Source organism: Sarcophilus harrisii, chromosome 2 (genome assembly GCF_902635505.1).
Source record: "Sarcophilus harrisii chromosome 2, mSarHar1.11, whole genome shotgun sequence".
Lineage (NCBI taxonomy): Eukaryota > Metazoa > Chordata > Mammalia > Dasyuromorphia > Dasyuridae > Sarcophilus > Sarcophilus harrisii.
Window position 1 is genome coordinate 157,372,449 of NC_045427.1, and position 24,957 is coordinate 157,397,405.

General features: G+C 34.6%; 1 protein-coding gene across 1 annotated transcript in view; it reads left to right on the plus strand.

The window, feature by feature from the left end:
- The window catches only part of SEL1L2 (SEL1L2 adaptor subunit of ERAD E3 ligase), a 160,507-nt gene that overhangs the window by 32,526 nt on the left and 103,024 nt on the right, over positions 1–24,957 (plus strand). Inside the window, exon 3 of the mRNA XM_023494876.2 lies at positions 7,361–7,526. Within this exon, the coding sequence (XP_023350644.1) occupies positions 7,361–7,526 (166 nt within the window). The remainder of the gene's footprint in view (positions 1–7,360; positions 7,527–24,957) is intronic.

Consider the following 24,957-nt stretch of genomic DNA (forward strand, 5'->3'; position numbering starts at 1 on the left):
CTATGGGTACTGAGTGTAGATTACAAAATAAGTGTTTTCACTTTTTTGTTATTTTTGTTTGCATTTTGTTTTCTTTATCATATTTTTTTCCTTTTTGGTCTGATTTTTCTTGTGTTGAATTATAATTATAATTGCACATGTTTAACATATATCGGATTACTTGCCATCTAAGGAATGGGGGAGAGGAAGGAAGAGAGAAAAAAATGGAATACAAGGTTTTGCAATGGTGGATGTTGAAAACTATGCATATATTTTGAAATAAAAAGTTTTATTAAAAAAAGAAAGAAAGATTGGGATTCCAAGAAATTTCAGAGAATACATTGAAGCAAAAGAAGTATGGCTATTTAGTTGGGAAGAGGTGTGTGTGGGGAGGGGTGAGAAAGTACAGAGGACAGCTAAGTGGTACAATGGATAGAGTGGCAGGCCTTGAGTTAGAAAGAATATCTTCTTATGTTCAAAACTGGCCTGAGACTCTTACTAGCTCTGTGACTTTGGGAAAGCCTTTTTATCTCAGTTTCCTCATCTGTCAAATGAGCTGGAGAAGGAAATGGCAAGCCATTTGGTATTTGTGCCAAGAAAACCTCAAATAATGTCACAGAGTCAGACATGACTGGAAATGAATGAACAAGTACAGAACTGAAGGAACAAAAAGCAAAGATAGGGAAAACTGGAAGTTCATTAAAAGAACACTTGACAATCTTTGCTTTTTAATTTACCACCAATTTCTTACTTGTCTCCCATTTCTTATCTGAACCATTTTCTTTTTAACCCTATCCAGACTAAAAATTGTAAACATCAACAACCCAATTATAAAAGGAATAAAGATTTGGTTTTTCATTAAGTATCTGAAATGTTTCCATACCCTTTGGAACTATTTACCTTTGTGCTTCCCCATATTATTTTCATATGATTCTTAAAAGTTCAGATGCTATTAAAGACCCATAAACAAATGGAACTTTGATGGATATCTTATGCGGGTGTAGCAATACTGAATGCATTCCATCCATCAGTGAAGAACCTTGGATGAATTAACATTTAATGTTTCAATGTCCTTGAATGAAAAGAGTTCAGAAATGTAAAGCATATAAATAATTTTATTAGTTAGAATGCTTTCAGATATTCTAGTTTAGGGTGAATGTTTTATAAAAAAAGTTTGCACCTTTATACTTTGATAGTAAGTACATTATAGACAAAGTGTCTTCCAACCTTCGTTTCTCATTTACTTTCCTCTTCATATGGTATATGGTGGGACCTTGTTTAATAACCCACAGTTCTGTATTATTTGAGACTGTAAAATTTGATGAGGACCAATCAAGCTAAGAATATCTAAAAACAGAAATGAAGAAAAAACTAGAACTGTTTTGTGATACAGTTATAAGTTTAATTTGAGCCAAAATGGGGAAGGGAGTTTATTATTTTCTAATGTGAACAAATGACATATGGAAACAACTATCCATTTACCGCTCAGAGTTTCCCAGGATTATGACTCTCATGCAACCTACTGGAAGAAGAAAGTTAAATAGCCACACCACCATGATAACTGACTAGGAGTCTAAACAAAACAAAACATAAACCAATTACAAATGTTAACTCTGTTCACATTCATGTAGTTCTTTACATAGGAATGTAAACATGCATAGAATATGATCCATGGGTTAGCACACTAAGTCATATGTCTATGGTCCTTTATAGTTTATAGAATCACAGCATTTCAGATTTGAGAGAGCCATCTGGAGCATTCTGTCCTTCAATAATAATTCCTTTTACGAAATAGTAAACATATAATTATTCAGCCTTTCCTTGGAAAACTAATGAAAGAGAACCCATTACCTCCTAAGGCTGTCCATTCCATCTTAACTACTTGTAATTAGTAAGAAGATTTTTACTTTCATTAAGCAGAAATCTTCATTTTTGCAACTTTCACCTCTTGGTTATAATTTTTTCCCTCCCATCTAGGTGACATCCTTTCAAATACTTGAGGAGTACATTAATTCTACCTATTCCCCTACCAAGTCTCCTCTCCAGGCAAACATTCCCAATTCATCTAACCAATCCTGAATGACATCAGCTTTTGTAAAATACTGACTGCCCTATTCTAGATGCTCTCCAGTTCATCAATGTTCTTCCTAAAATATGGTTCCAGAATTTCAGATGTGGTCTGACCAGGGATGAGAATGGAATTATATTGCCTCCTTGAATCCAGGTTTTCTGCACACATTTCTTACTTGAAAAATGAAGCCAATAGCACTGTTATTCTTCTCCACATGTTCTCCTATTTCTAAGTATATGGTTTTCTTGTAGTTTTGAAGGGAGAAGGAAGGGAAGTTCTTTCCATTACTTAGTGTCTATTACAAAAATTATATTGAGAGGAATAAAAGAAATATAAATATAATCTCTATTCATGAAGTTTATAACTGAGTTGAGTAGACATAGTAATTAATGCAGGAAAAGTTAAATAATTTGAATTAAATAATACTACCAGTGCAAGAACCCTTATCTACTTCTAGACAAGTAGCTCAAGCAACTACTTTAAACAAAGGATATCTTTCTCACAATATTCTTGTGAAGAGAGTGGAGTAAATGGTAGCCAAAGCTTAGTATCACAGAATTATGAATTCTAAACATTGGATGGAACTAGTAGCCATCTAGTCTGAACTGTCATGGATTACTGCCTTGGCGGGGCAGAGGGGCTTTCAATAAATAGCTCAATAAAACTATGGTTTATCTTGTAAGGGGTTACCCAGAATGCACAGTCATAGTAGTTCTGACTAAAGGTGACTCACAGGAGAAGGAAATGGCAAACCACTCCAGAATCTTTGCCACGAATGGACAGTATGAAAAGGATAAAAGAAATATCACCAAAAGATGAGTCCTTCAGGTCAGAAAGTGTCCAAAATACTATAGGGGAAGAGCAAAGGACAACTACAGGTAAGTCCAGTACTAGTGCAATGGTTGAAACAAAGGCTAAAGGAAGCTCAGATATGGATATCTGGTGATAAAAGGAAAGTCCGATGCTGTGTTGCATAGGAACCTGGAATGTAAGATCTATGAATCAAGGAAAACTGGATTTGGTCAAACAGGAGATGAAAAGAATAAAAATTCCATACTTGACTGGAGATTCTCTCTTCTAAACCAACTTGAATTAGTGTTTTTTCTATCTTCACTTAAAGATATTTAGTATAAGGAATTCACCTAAGTCTACCTGGGTAAATTCATAATTGAATAAAAAACTAAATTGAAAGAGGACTGACAGATCAATTGGTATCAGTCTGAAAGTTTTAAATAAAGAGCACAAGGCTCTGTCTTATGTTTTCTCTTGTTTGGTATTTTAATTAATAACTTTATGATTGCTTCCATGACATTATCCATCTCATTTTTGCTGCCCCCTTTTCCTTTCATCTTCAATCTTCTCCAATATCAGGGTATTTTACATTAAATCTTATCTTCTCATCGGGTGGTCAAAATTTCAATATTTGACATTCCAGTGTATATACTGGATTATTATTTTAAATATTGACTGATTGATCTCCTTGCTGTCCATGTGATTCACAAAAGTCTTCTCTATCACTGCAATTTAAAAGCATCGATTCTGTAGTGCTCAGCTTTCATTATGGTCCAACTTTTGGCCCCTACATTGCTATTGGAATTGACTATATGGACCTTTGCTGGCAAGATGATGTCTCAGCTTTTTAGTATGATTTTGTCATAGTTTTCCTTCCAAGGAACAAGCATCTTTTAATTTCATCATTACAGTTGATGTCTGCAGTGATCTTTGAGACCAAGAATATAAAACCTGATACTGCTAACATTTCTTCTCCCTCTATTTGCCAGGAATTGATGGGACCAATTGTCAAGAACTTTTTATTTTTTTATGTTAAGCTTCAACCATCTTTTACACTCTCCTCTTTCACCCTCATCAAGAAGCTTCTAAATTCTTCTTCATTTTCTGCCATCAGAGTGGTAAAATTTGCATATCTGAGATTGTTTATTTCTGTGGGCAACCTTAATTCTAGGTTTTGATTTATCCAGCCTGGCATTTTGCATGATATATTCTGAATATAAATTAAATAAATACATGACAATATACACATTCATTATACTCCTTTCCAGTTCTTAAACCAATCAATTGTTCCAGTTATCTAAGCTAGCATGTATATAGTGTTTAAAGGCTTTCAAAGTACTTTACCTGCCCATTAGCTCTGAGGTAGATGCTATCATTATTCCCATTTTTAAGAGGAAGAAGTAGAGGGTGAAAAAGGTTATGTTATTTACCCAGATTTGCATGGCCAGTAGGTGTACAGTGGATAGAGTATCAGCCCTGGAGTCAGGACGGCTCCTCTTCCTGAGTTCAAATCTGGACTCAGACACTTATTATCCTGCACACATCACTTAATCCTGTTTGCCTCAATTTCCTCATCTATTAAATCAGCTGAAGAAGGAAATGTCAAACCCTCCTGCATTTTTGCCAAGAAAACCCCAAATAGGTCACAAAGAGTCAGACATGACCAAGACAAGTGAATAGCAATAACATACAGTAAGTGTCTTAAGGCAGTATTTAAACTCGGGTACTCCTGACTCCTGACATTTATTTTAAAAAATCAATCACTAATACCAAAAAGCTAGTCAAAGAAACCTCTTCTGCAAAGTAAAATCTCCAACTTAGAAGACAGATTTCAGAGGCCATCTAGTCCAACCTATATCTGAACAAGGATCCCTTCAACACAGTACCCAAAATATTAAGCCAGTCTTCTGAAATGATCTGTTTCCAAGTTGACACTGAAAAATTAATGACTTACTTTTGGGGTCCAGCTATTCAATGCATTCCAATTCCATCTAAGCATGTTACCAAAGAACATATTTTTTAAAAAGTTTGACTTGATGTAATCACTCATACTAAAACTATGATGACTCTTTATGAATCACTATTTTTATTTTAAAGTATTCACTTACAATCTCTACAATAACATAGGTTCTTTCCTTGGCCATAGTTTGCAAACAGAATCACAGAAGGCCAGAATTTAAGGGGACCTCAAAGCCCACTGTATATGAATAAAATGTCCTACAAAATCTCAATAAATGCTCATTCAATTTTTGAATGAAGATAGCTAGTGAATGAAAATCTAATCCCTCCCAAGACATTACAATCAATTTTTTAACATCTCTAAAAGCAGCTAAATGGCACAGTGGATATAGAGCATCTGGAAGACTCATCTTCCTCAGTTCAAATCTACCCTGAGACACAAGTTGTGTAACCCTGAACAAGTCATTTATCTTTTCTCAGTTTCCTTATCTGTAAAGAGAGATGGAAAAGATAATGGCAAACCACTCTAGTATCTTTTCCAAGAAAAGCCCAATTGGGGTCATGAAGGGTCAGACACAACTAAAATGACTGATAAACCACAAATAGTTAAATAATATTTCCTTATAAAATCTTTAAATTTTCCTCTTTGCAACTTCTATTTTTTTTTTCAAAATTCTGATCTGTAGGGTCACAACAGAAAAGCTTAATCTCTTTTTTGTGTGACAACCCTTCAATTTTTTTTAAGTTAACTAGCATGTCTTCTCTTCAATAAGCTAAATATCTCCAGTTCCTTCAACTAATCCTTTTTTAAAGCTTTTTATTTTCAAAATATATGCATAGATAGTTTTCAACATTCACCCTTGTAAAACCTTGTATTCCAATTTTTTTTCTCCCTTTCTTCCCCCAACCTCCCCTTGTAGACAGCAAGTGATCCAATATAGGTTAAATATGTGCAGTTCTTCTATACATATTTCCACATTTATCATGGTGCTCAAGAAAAATCAGATCAAAAAAGAAAAAAATAAGAAAGAAAACAAAAAGCAAGCAAACAACAATAAAAAAAAAAAAGTGAAAATACTATGGTGTGATCCACATTCAGTCTCTCTCTGGGTACAGATGGCTCTCTCCATCACAAGACCATTGGACTTAGCCTGAATCACCTCACTGTTCCTCCAATTAATCCTAATGTGGCACCAGCTTTAGTTCTTTTGCCTTCCACTGGACATTCTCTAGTTTATAAATGCCCTTCCTAAAGTTTACTAAAATCAAATCGAAAACTCTTAACTGTACTTCTATTACTACTACAACTATGACTACCACTAACTACTACTACCAATATACTACTACAACAACTATTACTACCACCACTACCATTACCTCCATAACTATTAAAACACTTTACATATATATATCTCACTTTGTCTTCACAATGGCCCTAGGAGATAGGTGCTATTATTATCCCCATTTTATAAGTGAGGAAATTAAGGCAGACAGAAGTTGAGCAATTTGCTGAGAATCACACAGTAAATGACATTTGAACTCAGATCTTCCTGAATCTAAGTCCAAAGATATATCTACTGTGCCATCTCGTTTCCTCCTCAGGTATAGTCTGACCAGTGCTAAATGCAGATGGATTATCACCTCCCTGGTCCTGGGCACTGTCCTTCTTAATGTCATCTAAGATTACATGAGTTTTCTTAGATGTCTTATCACATCATTGACTCATATTCAGTTTCCAGTCTATTAAGAATCCCAAATCTTTTCATACAAATTAGTGCCTAGCCACATATTTTCTCCATCTTCTCCTAGAAAAATTGTTTTTCTGATCTTGAACCCAATGTTTTTTCTCTAAGCTTCCCCACTTTATGGCTTGAATTTCCTTACATAATCTATAATATCTCTTCTACCTTCTCTTTATCCAGTTTCTTTTGAATAAGGGCTATCATTCCAGAGCTGTATTTCTTAAGTTTCATCCTACCATATCTCAGTGATGTGTAATAAATTAAAATTTTCCTTCTTATATTAGTTTATCTTGCTTGCTAACCAAGCTTTGTATACTTGTGTGGAGAAAATCTTGGGTCTTATTACAGGTTCCTTATTTTAATTTTGCCTCCTTCAAATTTCAGGGGTATCTCTAGAATGGAAGCAGATTTGGGGGAATATTTTTAATGAGTAAACTTATCTTTAATTATGATTCTGTTTTCTATCAATTCAATTTTTTTAATATACAAAGTAATATCACTCAATCAAAAGTATTACAACATCTGCATTTCTTCAACTTATACAACTGATATTGTAGGCTCAGAAGTAATTGAATCAATTATAGTTAAATCTTCTAATATTTTACTTATAGGATTATATTTTAATTCTTGGTGCAGTAATGACAATGTAAACCTTTTAGATTAACAAAGGATATGGAATCATCCATGCTATTGACAATGTTGGTCTACAAAAATATATAAATTTGGCTAATTATATTAAATTAGTATTTATATTATAAAGAAAGATTTTCATATTCCTATATTTTAAAAAAATCATTAAATTAAACTTTTTTTTCAGTTTCCATTAAAAGAGAAGAGCGTTGTATCACGTGCATCGGAAAGGAGAAAACTAGTCAAACTAATCAACCAAAAAGAAAATGGCTTGATAAGTAGAAATAACCAAAGTAAAAGAAAGAAAAAAGGAACTCAAGACACATATTTCTCAAAGACAAATATTAGCATTTGTAAGTAGAAATTCATTATTAAATATTATTTTATTCTATTTTATTTTAAATCATATGGTACATACATCATTACCAAATTAATCCAAAAGTATATTTATAAATATTTTATCCATGATTTCAGATCAATACAACAAACATTTATTGAATATCTTCTGTTTATAATTCATTATGGTAAATATCAGTGATATAAAAATGAATAGAGCATAGTATACTTCCTGACTTAAAGAAACACTCTATGAGAAGATATCGGACATATTCACAAACATAATGCAAGGGAGTAAAGGGTAAATGCAGTAGGAGAGGTACAAGTTACAAAAACATAAAGGAAAGAAAGATTACTGTAAGGATACACTGGAAGGAAAACTTCATTTCAAATCTTAGGTGAGTTAGAGAGGAAATGTTAGGTTGCCTACCAAACTGAAGATCAACATAATAATTTGTTTGACAGACTAGGGTGGAGGGAAGGAAAGAGAATCAATAGCAGTTAGTTGCTTATTTTACCCAGGTAAGGTTTAACAAGGGCCTGAATCAGCAGTGGTAGGAATAGTAAAAAGACAACTTGAGAAACATATTGGCAGATACAAACTTGATAATTGATTGGCTTTAGAGCAATAATGCTAAGAGGTAATGATGTCTCTGAGGCTTGGAACCTAAGTGAGTTGGAGAATGGCAATGACTGACAGAAATGGGAAAGAAAGGACATGGGGTTTTGTTTGTTGGTTTGCTTAGAGGTCAAGGACAAAAAAATTTAATTTGGTTTGGGACTTAAGGTTATAAAAAGACATGCAGCTTAATATGACCAGGAAGCAAAAGAAAATATGGATCTTGGAGCCTAGGAAAAAGGTCGTCTAGATAAAGAAATCTGAGAGGAATTAGTAGTTCAAGTAATAGAGGTAATACCAAGAATAAATAACAGCCACAAAGGAGAATGAGTAGAGAGTAATGGAAAAATGGACCAACAACGCAAAGGGAATGCTTACATTTAGGGCTTTAAAAAAAAAGTCAGAAGATTCAGTTAATGATAAGAATTTCTTGTATGTACTGTGTGCCAGGAAATGTATTAAGTTCTGGGGATAGAAAGAAAGGCAAATTAGAATCCTTGCCCTCAAGGAGGTTAATGGAAGCCCAAAGAAGACCTGTCAAAAAAGTATAAGGAAAATCAGGAGAATATACCATACAGGAAGCCAAAGGAGGAGAGTTTCAAAGAAGAATTAGTCAATAGTTCCAATGAGATTTTTAAAAAGATAAGAAAAGGTTTTTGGATTTGTTGAAGAAGAGCACTGGTGATCTTAGAACAATTTCAGCAAAGTGGTAAAAGAAATTGAATTGCCAGAGATTAAGGAGTGAATTAAAAGTGAAGAAAGGAAATCAGTGAATTAAACTATTTTCAAGACGTCTAACATGAAAGCATTGAAAGAAATAAGGCAATAGCTTGAGAATACAACCAGATTAAAGTAAAAGGGTTTTAGACTGGGGAGTATGCCAGAGAAGAAGCTAGTGGGGAAAAAAAATTAAGAATATAAGAGAGATTAATGAAGTAAGATCCAAGAGGAGGTAGTAGGAAATCAGACAAAGGACAAATAATAGAAATGATAAATTTGAAAAGGGGGTAGATTCCCAGTTTTCCTTTAACCTTTAAAAGAAGGTTGCTATGGATAATTTTTTGTGTAGAAAAGGAGAAACGTATAAGTTCAATTATGTATAAGCCTCTCTGCCTCAATAGATTGATCTTTTTAAAGCAGAAGTTGAGATCATTCATTCAACATATATAAAGCTACTACTATATAAAGAATACTATGCTAAGTATTGGAAAAAACAAAATATATAGAAAAGATGTAGTCTTTGCTAAGAATGGTAAGGCCAAGGTTAGACTGGTGATTATTCAGTAAAAAGGAAAACGTTTATAATAGCTATAATGAAGGATTTAGACACGTAAACAACAGTCAATTTAAAAAAATGATTGACAAAAAAAAGTAACAGTTCAGCTAAACTTAGATGATAGTGATTTCTAATGGAATCGGTCAAAACATTATAGTGACTTTTTCCAAAATGGTTGTTTAGTCAAAAAGTTTACTTTAAAGATAGTGGATAGTGGGATTTAATCAAGTTGAGAATTGGCAAAGGAAGGTAGAAGGTAAGGTCCAAGTGATTGTGAGCTAGCAAGAACATCATTAAAATAAATGGCTGACCCTTTTATCATAGGATCATAGACCGATAGCTAGAAGGGATCTAAGAAGCCATCAGATCAAATTCTTACTTTTGGAGATGCTGTGTTACAGAATGGTTACTTGCCCAGAGTCACATAGCTAGTAAGTATGTGTAAAACAGGATTTGAACTCAGGAATTCAATTCCAACATTCTATCCATTGCACCACTTAGGTACCACACACTAGAGAGTAAAGAGGCAGAGTAAAGACAACACTTGATAAATGAAGGAAAAAATCAAATGTCTAAAAGTCTCAAAGAAGGCAAATTAGTGTGGTGTAATGAAGGATAGGAGGGAATGTGTGGTCAGAAATGAGAATTGCAGTCTGAAATCTTGGAGCTATCAAAATTGCACCTCACAAGAGAAATTCTGAATGACCACAATATTGTCAGAAAAGCCAAGTTAATGGCTGGATGAAATTAAAATCTCAATTTCTATTTCTTCACTGTGAAGCACTAATTTTTTTCCAAAGTAAATAAGCAAAGTGGATGATAAGGATTCAGAATGAACAAAGGCGAATGAGGAATAAGGACAATTAAAAGAAAGTTTTAAAAACTATATGAAAAAAAGCGGTCTGCTTCAATGTAGATATCTAGCATTCCTGGCTTAAGGCAGTACTTTAAAGCAAGTTGATAAGAACTGTTTTGGGGGGTAAGGGTGGTTCCAAAAGATTTTCAAGGTGTTCACAGAGCCAAGAGATCCATGATCAGAAGGGTTGGATGACAGTGAATGAGTTTGAAGCATTTGTGCTAGTGACAGCATATATAACTAGTACAGGGTGGGAGCTGGTTCAACAGGAATATACAGGTGATGAGATACAGTACCAAGGATGATGAGATCTTGCAAGAGATGAGATTTCCATAATTATATGGCAGCCAAAAGAGTTAACATGATGATAGGATAATTAAATGAAAAGCAGTTTCCAGGAACAAGAAGACAAATGTTCTAGCACACTACTTTGGTCAGATTATACCTGGAATTTCAAGCTCAGTTCTGGGTGCCCCAGTATAGGGAAGACAAGTTTCTTCAATTCTGTCTTATTGAGATGGCCATCCTATTCCAGATACATTCTTATTTGTTAATCTTTTAAAATATGATAAAATTGATATAATATGGTAGTTGTGTCCTAACCAATGTGACAAGTAAAAGATGAAATGAATGGGGAAACCAAATTTGAGCTTCCAAACATATCAGTTTATTAAGCAATGCATGTCTATGGCTTAACAAATCTGGACCAGGCTGCTTCTTCAGATTAGGACTGGATCCTGAAAACAGGGGAAAAGAGATTTGTATGTATTAAAAATAATTAATCAAATGAGACCAATTAGTTAGAAGAAAACAATTAAATAGGATATAAAATTAGGTAATCTAATTTCTAATTAAAGAAAAAATTAGGGACTTTCCAAGTTGGGCAGTGAGAGTAAATAGGTAAAATAGGCTGAAGTCAGAACAAGTCATATCTCATTCTCACCTCCCATGCAATCAAAGGAACATGGAAACAACTCATTGATCACCATTCAGATAATACACAAGGGTTCCTTGAGATGTGCAACTGTGAAAAAAAACTCCTTGCATTGTTTTTGGATTTGACTAGGTTTTTGGTCAGCTTTATAATCTGGTTTCTTAGGTTAGGGTCTCAAAGCATCACATAGAGATACCTACACCTGGTCCAGTTTCCCACCCACCCAGGGCTCTGTTCAAACAATGCAATAAGGATTTCTTCCAATTCCCATAATTGAATAAAATTTTCTTACGAGACAGAAATTGAATTAGACCCATAATTAAATAGAAAGGGAACGGAACTGAGCTAGATCCAAAATTGAATCACAATATGGAGTCAGTGTGATTCACACAATTCCCACAATTAAAACCATTTACTGTTCTAATTCCTTCACCAGTGCAGAATACAATAAGTCTTATTTATTACTTCTATGAATCTAGATTTGATACTCTATTAATGCAGCCTGATTATTACCTAAGTCTTTTGACAGCCATAAATCAATATTGATTTTTATAATGATCTGCCTTTGCAAAGGGTTCCCCAAGAAAGCAATGCATAGACTATCAGCTCCTTGAGACTAAGGAGGGAAGTGATTTTTTTAAACCTTTTTTTCTTATATCCCCAATACTTAGCACAGTACCTAGCACTTAGTAGGTACTCAATAAATGCTTATGACTGACAACTTCTTCACATCTACCTTTTAGAATCCTTAGTAAAATATTTCTAGACTCCACCCAACAGCTCTCTTCTTCACAAAGTCTTTCCTGATCCTCCACAGATGTTAAGTACCTCCCCCCTAAAAATTGCTTTGTATTTATTTTGTATCTATTTGTCTATATCATAATCTGTGTATATTTTTATCTTCTGAGAGAATATAAGCAACTTGAAGGATTAATACTGTTTTATTTTGTATCCCTAGTACCTTGGAAGTGCCTAACAGATAGTAGGTACTTCAAAAGGCTCTTTGATTATTGATTGACTTTATACTAACAAACAACAAAAAATTCTTTAGGTCTTTTCACATTAATTTTTGTTAAACCAGATCTTGTATAACCATACTTTTGCAGTTGCTTTTTTTTTTCTTAAACTGTGCAACCTTAAATTTTTACCTATTTAATTTCATCCTATTATGTTTCCCCATTGTTCCAGCCTGTTAAGATGATTGAAAATCCTTATTTTTATCACATAATCACACTTCCCAAACTTTCTACAGTGATATGTATCTCATAATCTGCTCACTTGTAGATTAATACTAATTAAGGTTCAGGTTGTGAGAATTTTTATTTCAGTTGGTAACACCTCAATTGCCTCATCACTTGTAAATTGGAAACTTTTTAACATCCCTCAGATACTCACCCTACTAATAAAACCCAGGCAAAAGATAATAGCAAATCAATAGAACACTCAATTAGAACAAAACAAAGTGTAAAATAAGTAATTACATACAGTACTAAACAAATACAGTCTCATCCCCTTTTGTCCCCAGAGTAGTGGGATTAATAAATTCTTCTAAGTCTCATAGTTCTGGCCTCCCCAGAATGAGTTTGGAGTTTTGCTCTCATTGCTCAAAATCTTCTCTTTGAATCTACATCTCTACCCTGTTCTTATGTTTTTGTGTTTCTTCAACTACTTGGAACCAATGCTTATTCCTTCTCATTTATCATTGTGTCCTGCCATACTCTAACTAAAAGTATCCCTCAGAGTTCTGTCCTTCTCTTCACTATCTATACTACTTGCCTTGGTGATCTCATCAGTTTAAATGAATTTAATTACCATCTCTATGGTGATAACTCTCAAATCTACATAACCTGCCTAAAATTTTCTGCAGACCTAGTCAATATTTTAAACTAAAAATGCTCAAAACAGAACTCATTATCTTTCCCCTAAATCTTCCTCACCTCCTACTTTCCTTAATATTGTAGAAGGCAGCAATACCATCCTCCAATGCTCTTGAGCTTACATTTTTTTCAAAGATTCCAATTAAAATGAGCAAATTAAAGAAATCATTAGTACTTGAAAATGTATGATTCAAGTATCTGAATAATCCCCTTTATGTCAAATATGTCATTCTCCAATGATGCCAGATAAATGAAGAAATAGAAATTTATCAATAGATATTAAACTTAATTAAAAAATGATAATGAAGTTGAACAAAAACCAGTTTATGACACTGCATTTCAAAATTTAATTTCTTGCTTTACTTTTATTCTGTTTATTGTGCAACTTGATATTAGACATATGTTTGACTCTAGTCCCATTTTATAATTTATAATTCTTACAAGTTAAATGAACCTTATTTATATATTAGATTTCATCTCCATTATAATTCAATATTTCCCTGTATTTCATTTTTTACTAGTGTGTTGGAAGCAGAAAAAAATATTGAATTTTGTGATTATTATAATATGAAGTATTTTCTTTGGAATAATCTATTCCATTTTCTTTACTTCTACTTGCTAATCATGATTTGCCTACAGATAACCTTGCACAAACATCATTACTGTAAATATGTATTCTCTTATTTTGAAGTATTTGATTCTATTATACATTAATCAGACTAACTCATGAGCTGAATCATTCATATATGAATTGCTGTTTTGTGTAACAGATCATTACTTTCCCTTCTGCCTAACAATACTACTTCTTGGCACATATTAATGGTACAAGTATACTGTTAATGCATTATTCAGAAAATAAGTGGCAGAATCTGATTCAGGTTAAATTCAATTGAAAAAAATCAGGTGAGAAATAAGCAAAGTCTGTTCATGGGAATTTCATTGCCAGGGATGGAATTGCTCATTTTTGTCTCTAAGGTCATTGAAATTTTCTAAGTCAGGTAAGAGATGTGAATATGCTTGCTCAATTATCAATTCTATTCACTATCAAATCTATTAACTATCATTACTATCATGATATTGCTGGTCAAGATATAAATATAATTTAACATATAAATCAAAGGACTTATTATTTATTTATTTTCTTAGATTATTTGGATGTGGTTCATTGGAAAGAGATTTCCCTTTTCAGCCTTTTTTGGCCTATGTCATAACTATTTAACATATTTTATACAACAATTCCATTTGACATATTTGACTGTGCTTATTTGTATATAACAGTATTGTCATTGAGAAATGTGAATTTCATATATATATATATTTACATTTACACACATATATGTGCATATAGTATATTTGTAATATATGCATATGTTTATAATTTATATATTATGGAGAGATGGATATTATATAAAGTGTCTACCTTTCTATATGGCATATATATATACACACACAGATATATATATGTCTTTATGCATGTGCATATATATGTATATATATATACAAGCATATATATAGTTATTGTTATTATTGTTGTTTAGTTGTGTCCAACTCTTTGTAACTTTGGGAACCATACTGTCCAGGGGGTTTTCTTGGCAAAGATATTAGGGAAGTTTGCCATTTCCTTCTCCAGTAAATTAAGGCAAATTATTTGTCCAGGGTTTCATAGTAAGTATCTATAGTCAGATTTGATTTCAGGTCTTCCCAACTGTGGGTCTAGTATTCTATCTACTCCTCCTGCCATACAACCCATAAAATTTCAGTCAGTTTTTGTATATAAGCAATGGTCCTCCCTCCCCTCCCACCCACTTTATAAATCTCAGCTGGAGTAGAATCAGCACCAGGCACTTTGCAAGACCAGCCTAATGGCATTCAGAACTTTCTTTGGTTGGAAATTCAGAGAGGGATTGACTGCAAGCTGAAGTAAATGGCCAGTAGTTTTAGCATGGATTGATGATAGTTTTTTGAAAACACTACAGAAGTGTTCAGCCCATCTCTTCAGGATCACGTCCTTATCATCAATCAATCTGGTTCCATCATCACTAAGCAGTTGAGATGCACGGGTGTTTGGACCATAAATAGCCTTCAGGTTATCATAAAATCACTTGGATTGTTACTATCAGCATAAAACTGAATTCATTTGCCTTCTTACTGAATCTTACTGCATCTCTCTAAGCTTCACTCACATCTTAATTCTGATGAAGTTAAATGGTACCTTTTTAGAGATGGATGAATTATCCTGCTGGTAAATCCTGCGGACTTCTCTTCATTTGGCCTTTTCTGAATTTCCCCTTTATTTTCTTCAAACCAAACTTGATGTTTGTGAGTGTTCTGGCCCAGATGAGTAAATGCAGTGCTCTATACCAGATCTCTGAATGCTATCTATTCTTTTTCTTCTTCGCTATTGTCAACTGTGTGTTGATTCAGCTTTCCCTCCAAGTTAACAATACACTGTTCCCATTTGGACAAGTTCTAATCAGTTGACATTAAGTCTTTTGGTAGTCTTCTTCACTTGGGGCTGCTATTTGTTTTGAATGTGAATAGTTAGCTTGGAAAGAATAAGTCTATGATCATTCTACAACTGTACTACATGTTACCTTTGTCACTCACATCCAACCTTGTTTTTTCTCATTACAATGATTACATGCTAGTGTTTGCTACAAGGATGCATCCAGGAAGTTTTATGGCATTTAGATAAATGGAAGGCTATGTGGGTAATGAGGTCATGAGGTGAACAAGTCTTCAGTAGTAAGAGATCATTGATGTTGCCATTTCCAACTCCATTCCTCCCTCAGACTCCCTGCCATGCATATCGGACAGTTTGAACCTACTTTAATATTAAAGTCACCCAGAATTATAAGTTTGTCCTCTTTTGGGACACTGATGATAAGAATTTCCAGGTCTTCATAAAATTTTACTTTGATTTCATCAGAGTTCATCATGATGGGAGCATATTTACTGATGATGGTTGACATGGTCCCTTCCTGACGGTGGAATAAATCACATTGTCATGAGTCTGCCATTCACCCATTTTGGTAGGCAAACTAGCTTGTTAACTAGGTTAATTATGACTGGAAAACCTATGGTAGTTCCATGGTATTCCCTTTCATTGAAGCCACTCTCCCAAAAAATATGTATCTAGCTCCATCTTTAGTAAGCTAGTCTTAATTTATCAGCCTTATTTCCTCAGGGATGCTATTTAGATGCAATACCTATTGAGTTCTCCCACAACCAAAGCTGTTCACCTTTCAGGTCTAGTGGAGTTCATGTTATCCCTAAATATGCACATATTCTATACATCAATGGTAAGTAGAATCATCTTTGCAAAGTTTTTGCAGAGTTTTTTGTTTTTCAACCATAGGATAGGATCCTCATCTGTTGCAGAGTGAGTATGCCAGGACTAACTAAAGCAGATCATTTTTAGAGCACCTTTTATACCTCCTTCCTCTCACCAGGAGGTGAGCAATGTACTCCTTAAAAAGGTGCTCAAACACCCAGGAGGCTGCCAAATCCCCCTGCTACTTCAGTCTCATGAGAGGAAGCACATATGGCCTGGATGCTTATGTACAGGCTTGTGAGTATGGCCCTCAGTCTATAATCAGCTGCTGTCTCATCTCTTGTCTGTTTCTTCAGGACTTTGAGATAGGTAAACTGGTAAAATGGAATGTACAATGCTTTTTGATTTTTTTGATTAAAACATAATATTAATTAATTAATACATAATACATAAAATTAAATGAGACAGAGTTGCATGAAGTTGTAAGCCTCACTTTATCTTCCAGAATCATCACCATCCAGTAGCATTGGCCCAGGATGCAATGAATAACCTTGGTATCTTTAATGTTTAACCAAGCTCTAAGCACTTACAGTGCTTGCTTTAGCTGCCTTCCTTGGCTGTTGGAACAAATTGTTCTTATCTGCTCATTTCACTGGGGCAAGTCTTCACATGCTTGGAGTAGACACACATAGCCCATCCCATCAAAGGATTTGAGAGCTCTCAGTTATTCTCAAACTGCTTTAGTCCATCTGCCAAGGTTTACTAGGCCGTGACCATGTTACTAAGCATGTTACAGCTTCTTGGAGCCAGGGATGGAGTGAATCAGGAAGACACCAAAGGTGAATGAGCATCCCTGACAGGTCTCAGTAGCCCTCACACCAAAGGTACTACTCTTCGCTGATCACACTCTACATCCCATGGCAATAAAGTACTTAGAAAACCTTATCAAGTATACAAACATCAATTATTATGACTAACAGTTATGATGAAAAATGGTGGTGTTCACTGGAGTTTGTCTGCATGGGAAATAAATATCAGAAAAGTTACTCAGACAGAACTCTGTTCAAGCTGGTCCACACCAAACCACAAATTAGAGCTTCTATTTAAGAAACAAACTAGAAATTATTCTTCATTACAAATCCAAAGAGAAGCAACATCTAAAACTCTGCACCACGGGAGTTTGATTATTTTTACATGAATTGATCTCAACAAAATAGGCTATTTTATGTAGAGTGAATGCTTCTTATCATATTCTAAATAATTATATCTGAACAAGAACAATCAGGAATTCTGGATTCTAAGGCAAATAGCTTAATAAATATATAGGCCATGAGGGGAATAGGATGGGGACTTTGGTCCCTGACATATGTGACAAAAAACAGTGTGTTAAGCCATTCACTGCCATCCATTTCCATTACCAGTTTGGAGTTTTTTCTAGGAGCTAGCAGGCACTCTAGAAACCTCAGATTCAGCCTCATACCCTAACTAGATCATGACACTAGACAAGTCACCAACCTTTCTTAGCCTCATTTTCCTCATCTGGAAAATGGGGACAATAACAGCACCTACTTTCCAGGGTTGTTTTAAGGGTGAAATGAGGTATGTGTAAAGTGCTTTGTAAACATTAAAATTCTATTTATCATTATTATCATCATCTTCCTTGCTGTTGTTTGTCCGTCATTCTCAAAAAAGATTAGGACATCAGAGAGGTAGTGCCATAATAGACTGTCATGATCCTCTCCAAGAACAAAGGACAAAAAATAACCTCTGTGAACAACAGTAGAAGCTGCCCCACCAGGAATCCAATTGTAACTGATCAATTGGACAACATAGCTTCTTTCTTTTCTTCTTTTCTTCCTTTTCTCTTTCCTCCCTCCCTCCATTCTTTCTTGCTTACTTTGCTGCCTTCCTTCCTTCCTCCTTTCTTTTCTTTCTTCTTTCCCTTCTTTTTCCTCAGTCCACATAAAATAATATACCTTTACTTGTTGGTACTGGTGATTTCCCCAAAGGAATTTGGGTCAAGGAAACATTACAAGATATCTTGGAGTTTACTGGCTGAATTTCTTTCTTATGAATCAGGCCTTAAATCCAGACCACTCTAGCTCTCATTGATTGGCCAACAGCTGATCTCAGCCCAAGTTCCACTTGGTCACTGTTTGGGCACTGATTGCTCAGAGTGAATGTAAATAGCAATTGCTTCAGTTTTGGCCAGAAACTCCAGGGGTCTTCCCTTCCCAGCCTGATTTTTCTTTTTTCCCCCTTTTTTTTTTGATTAGGTAAAAGAGACCATTCTCTGTCTCATTTCTTACCTAGTTTTCATTTCTGGTTAAGTATTTATTGCCTTAGTCAAACTGAGATCTGTTGAAGACCTTAACTTAACATGGCCAAGGTCTCCTTCTGCATCCAGGGCCGTCTCTAGTCATCTTGATCTCTATCTTGCCACTGGACTCAGATGATTCTGGAGGAAAGAGTGAAGTCAGTGACTTTTCACAGTGTTTCCTCATTTAAATAAAACTCACTTGCATATTATGACACTATCTCCCTGAGTCAAGGTCTTCCATATCAAGCTATCATTCCATCTACTGTACTCATATTACAAAGGAGCAAACTGAATCTGAGATATGTTCAGTTACTTGTTCAAGATCACACAATTATTAAGTAGCAGAACCAAAAATCTAATTCAGGTATTCTGTCTCTATAAATTTCATCTTCTTTCTATTGTCCAATGTCCATATTATTATTATTATTGTATTCTTCCCTTTGCCTAGCAAGGAAATCAAAATAGTTTTTTTATTATTAGTTTGATACTAACTTTTCTAATTGCTACTGTTGTCTGTTTTGGAGTTTCTGCTATCTATTGATACTATTGGGGCTTCTTCAATTGAACTGCTAGTGTGCTATGATAGATAGGATGCTGGGCTTGGAATCAAGAAGACCTGAATACAAATCCAGCCTCAGACCCTTCCTACTTATATAAGCCATCTAACATCTAAGCCTCAGTTTCCTCAACTGTAAAATGGCAATGATGATAATAACAGGAGCACCTACTTCCCAGTATTGTAGTAAAGATATAAATATCATCTTTAAAGCACTTAGCACAGTGCCAGGCACATAGTAGGAAATGTGTATTATTCCTTTTCTTTCTTCTAAGGGAATGCTATAATTTTTTCTTGAAGCTATTTTATTAGTCATGCCCATAGTCTCACCCAACAGACTTAGAAATTAGCCCTTCAAATCAAATCAGTCTTTTCTAACATCCTTGCTGAAGCTCTTTGGAAATTTTCCCAAAACCACTTATTTAGGTTCTGAGAAGTAAATATTTTTAACTCCCATTATACCTGTGGCAGTTAGTGCCAGGGTCATGCAAACTACCCCAGAGCTTTAACAAGCTTCACAGAGATTTTTTCCATCCAAACTAGAGCTGTTAACTTTTAACCTGTATCACTATCTTCAAATTTATTTTTTTCCTTTTATCCATTATCTCGTATTATAACAACTATCATGGCTTAAAAGACAAATCCATTATAAAATATTCATTGAGGACTGACTATATATATGGTTCTTTACCTGGAACTGTGAAGTATGCAAAAAAAAAGATAAAACACAGTCTCCCTTTCTTCAGTTGCATTATCCTAGAGGCAATGAGAAATATAGCACATCTATATAGTCAGTAATCGGCAACTTCTCTCTCTGACACTTGTTATTGATTTTAAGGAAAGCTTCTGAACCTGAACTCCCTGAAATAAATAAAGCATTCACTTATACCATTTAAGGAAGATAGATAATGGCTAACTAACAGCTCATTGCTAGGCTGTCTCCACTATTAATGACATCTTTTTTTAATCATTTTTCTTTCACTAAAATTCTGTGAGAAATTTAACCAAAAGTTTGGGGTGTCAAACCAGTGTCATGAGGTATCTAAAAAGAATTTGCTGGTATGAACCCATTTTCTAGTCAAGGGGCAAAATTTATTGTAATTGTAATGCCTTAAAAAGCAGGCTGAATTCCAAAAGAAATTAGCAAGGAAACAGAAGCAAAGAGTCACATTTATTCACGTTTCTATCATTGACATGCTAATTCTGTGACCCACAGGTAGGACGGAGGAGTGTTCTCCAGAATTTGGTACTTTCTGACAAGATTATCAGTCAGCAATGAATTGAGGAGTGTTGTTTTCAGAATCAGATTGTTGTTCTTATATTGGGAGTGTGGGAAGTCCCTGAGGCAGCTCTGACTTGTTAGAACAGAAGCCCATCCTAACATCAGGGGACCACAAAATTATATTACATCACTTCCACCCACAAAACTAACATTTAGAGAGTCCCACAAATTAGATTCTCTGACAACAAAACATGAAAAAGTAATCCAAGTGACAAATCACAGAATAATAGGATCTCATAGCTGGGGACGACTTGCAGGACCATCACGTCCAATATATACCTATAGTAGAATTCCCCCTTTAATATCTCCAAACATTAATCACTCTCTGACCCAATGAGTGTGCCTGTACCACTTCTAGAGAGTCTAATTGTTTAGAATGAAGCCCAGATTTGGTTTTTTGTATTCTTGACCTGTTCCCTCTAGGGAACTCTCTAGAGTTCTTCCCTCTAGGACCAGAATTAAATATCTCACATCTCTTCTACACAAAAGTCTTTCAGATACTTGAAAAGAGCTATTATGTTTGTCCTTTTACTCTCCAAATTTATCCTAGCTAAATATCCCTGGTTCTTTCAACCAGTTTTTGTATGGTTCTGTTATCATGCTAGTCATTTTCCTAGATGTCTCCTACCTTTTTTCTTTTCTTTATGGTATTCAGAAATAAATACAATATTCCACTTATTTTTTACTAAGGGTAGAGTACAGTGAGTCTATTATCTCCCTCTTTCTGGAAAGCAGGCTTCTTTTAAAGCAGCTAAAGATCATTATATCCTATTTCTGACACAGACTGATTATGGGACCCTAGACAAATCATTTATTCTCTTAATGCTTCAGGCAACTTTCTAATATTCTTAAGTTGCAGAGTAGTTGCAAACCTGCATTGGTATAAGTAGTTTTCTCACCAAGGCAATTCTAATGAGATGAAATCCAAATTCAGACAAAAAAACCCCACGTTTTTGGTTGCCACATAAGATTGTTGACATATTGATCTTGCAATCACTCAATTTTTCAGATCCTTTTTCTATTTCTTTTTTTCTTCTTTCTTCCTACCTTCCTGTCTCTCTGCTGTACTTATTTTATTCCTTTCTTTCTTTCTTCATTCCTCCTTTCCTTCTATTTCTTTCTTTTCCTTTTTTTCTTCCCTTCCTTCCTTTCCCAACTAGGTCTCCTCATTGAGCATAGCTAAAATTCAGGTGCTTCTCACTGGTTGATCCCTGATTTACCTACTAATCTACTTAGGAGTTTTGATCTCCTTAGTTTTTGACCTGGACTGTTTCAAACCTTTTAAGGCAACCTGGTAGTCCCATTCTCCCTCCTGGGGCTTATTATATATATCTTTGTCTTGTCTAATTTTTAATTTTTTTTATTTTTATTAAACTAAATACAACATAAGAAAAAACAGAATAGAAAGAGACAGAAAAGGAAAATAAGAAAAACAACACCACCACATTGTCATGGGTCCAACAGAACATCAGGGAGGATTCAAAATATACAACAATAAATTTCCATTAAGAAAACTTATATAATAATAGAAGAGATTATTAATCATGACTATACATCTTTTCTTTCCTTTCTTATAAGTTATTCTTTTGTTCTCTGCTGTGGACTTTTTACTTTATTCTTTTTCTCTCTTTTATCCCCCACCTCCCTAAAGATAGATAAATATTAAGTTGACATATAATATAGATTTCCCTCTTGACTGAATCTTTAAGTTTGACTTTGAGATCAAGGATTACTCATCCTACTTTTTTTTTCTAAAAAATGTTATTCCTGATCATTGTTGTAGGGTTTGTGTAAATTTCTTATTTCCTGTCCCTGCTTATTCTTTTACTTCTACACCTTGTCTTTCTTTACTTAACTTTCACCTCCCCATCTTAGGGGACCCTCCCTTATCTTCTCCTCCATCCTTTCCTTACCTCTTTACCCCATTCCCATCTATATACATATCTTACCCCACTCCTGTTAATCTAAATACACTTCTGTACCCCATTTTTTCCTGTGCCACCCTTTCCCACCCCTCTTTATCCCTTTCCCATTAATCTACATACCTTGTCCCACTGCCATAACTCTACACACCCTTCTATACTTCACTTTATCCTATTCCCTCCCTTCTTATTTCTTTAAAGATTTTGGAAAGTGCTATACCTTTCATGATATATATATATATATATGTAATATTCCTTATTTAACTCATTTCCAGTGTGAATAGGTTTTCAGAATTACCAGCCCTCCTTCATCCTCTAATGCCTCTGTATCCATTCTTCCTCTGTACCTCAATTATTTAATTGCAATTTTTATATTTTCCTAGACAATATTTTTAAGAGTCAGATCATAATTAACTCTTCCCCAGTCTTTCTTTTGCATTTTTTTTCTTTTTACTGAGGCAATTGGGGTCAAGTGACTTGCCCAGGGTCACACAGCTAGGAAGTCTTAAGTGTCTGAGATCAGATTTGAACTCAGGTCCTCCTGACTTCAGGGCTCTGGTGCTCTATCACTGCCCCACCTAGTTGCCCCTCCCCAGTCTTTCTTTTGAGTCAACTAATGATTAATGTCGATCTTAAACGTGTGGTATATTTTTCTGTGTAAAAAATATAAACAATATGTCCATGTTGAGACATTTGAAATTAATCTTCGTTGTTGGTTCTTATATGTTAAATTTTCTATTAAATTAAGGTTTGAGAGAAAATCCTGAAAATCTTCAAGTTCACTGAATGTTCATTTTTTAAATTCAAGTTTATGAATAATTTTACTGAACATGATATTTTTGACCATAGGCCTAGTACATTTGATTACTGATATACATTATTCTAGGACCTGCACGATATACATTATTCTAGGATATGCAGTCTTTTATTTTAACTGTTGATAAATACTGTACAATTTTAATTGTACTTCCAGCATTTAGAATTTTTTTTTGTTTTTTTTTCTTGTAAAATTTTCTCTTTGCTTTGGAAGTTAAAGTTTGGCAATAATATTTTGTATTGTTCGGGCTAGCTTTCTGGAGGGCCTTGAGACTAGCCTTGGTCTTAGCAGAATAATCACCAAGAGAATAGTCAGGAATAAAGTCCAAAGTCTTTATTGTCCCCTTCACAGTCTGTGTCTGTCATAGTTTGACCCAGTCTCCTCTGCCAACATTCTGTTGGTCTGCCAGTCTGATCTTAGTGCAGGAAGCAGGAGAGCCACCACAAGGATGAGCAAAGATAGAATGTCTCTCTCCCAGTCCTTCTTAGCCTTTATATACCTTATTGTAATTACATCATTAGAGCATACTGATTATGTGTGAACTTAGAGAACCATTACATCACTATACTAAGTACTAAGTATATATGTGAACTAGAGAACCATTAATTATCTCATCAATTCCACTGAGTTAACACCTTGTTTCAAATATACTTATCCAGCTTTCTGGTCTCTCTACAATATTCCTATGTGTTTTCCACATAGATTTCTTTGAGTTGGTGATCAGTGGATTTTTTCTATTTCTACTTTTCCCCTCATGTTGTATTGTTCCAGGACAATTCTTTTGGATTATTTCTTGCATTATCATTTCAAGATTTCTTTTTTTGATCATAGCTTTCATGTAGCCCAATTAACCTTATATTTTTCTCCTCTTGATCTGTTCTCCAGATCTGTTGTTATTTCACATTCTGTTCTTTTTTTCATTATTTATGTTTTGATTTGTTATTCCTTGGTCTCTTAGGGCTTTACAAGCTTTTACTTGCCCAATTCTAATTTTCAAAGAACTGGGTTTTTTTTGAGAGTATATATCTCTTTTCTAGTTGGTTAACTTTTTATATATATAATGTTCTTGTTTTCCTTGAGTGAATTCTAGTTATTTTTTCTCAGTCTCATTTATTTGATTTTTAAAGTCCTTTTTGAGTTGTTGCATAAATTCTTTCTGGGCAACAGGTAGCCATTTAACATTACTCTTTTTGGTTCAATTGTCCTTTGAAAATGAGCCCCGTTTTCCCTATTCCCATAAGTTTCTATAATTGAGTTATTTCTTCTTTTCTTGTTTTTTTTTTTTTTTTTTAAATGAGAAGTATTAGTGTAAACACTTCTAATCCTGGGTTAGGGATTCCTCTAGTTTCACTTCAGCTCTCCCGTATAACTTGGAACCTCAAACCAAAAGGGTAGACCCTCCTGCAAGTACTCAGCTGGCAGCATTCTCGTCCCACTGCTTTTGCACTTACTGGATGTACTTGTTCCTTCTCATCAGGGGCAGCATGGCTGCAGCACATCTGGGCCTGGTGTTACTAATCAGCAGAGGTTCCCTTGGTCTTCTCAGCCTCAGACCCCAGACTTTCCAGGATATTGAGGAAGTGAAAGTTGCTATGATATGGGCTGAGGTGGCTACAACCCAACCCATTTAGCCCAGAGCTCCCTATTTGATGTTACTACAGAGCTGGAGATGTTTATATTTCATACTGGTTAAATCCTAGGATTCTTTGGATCTT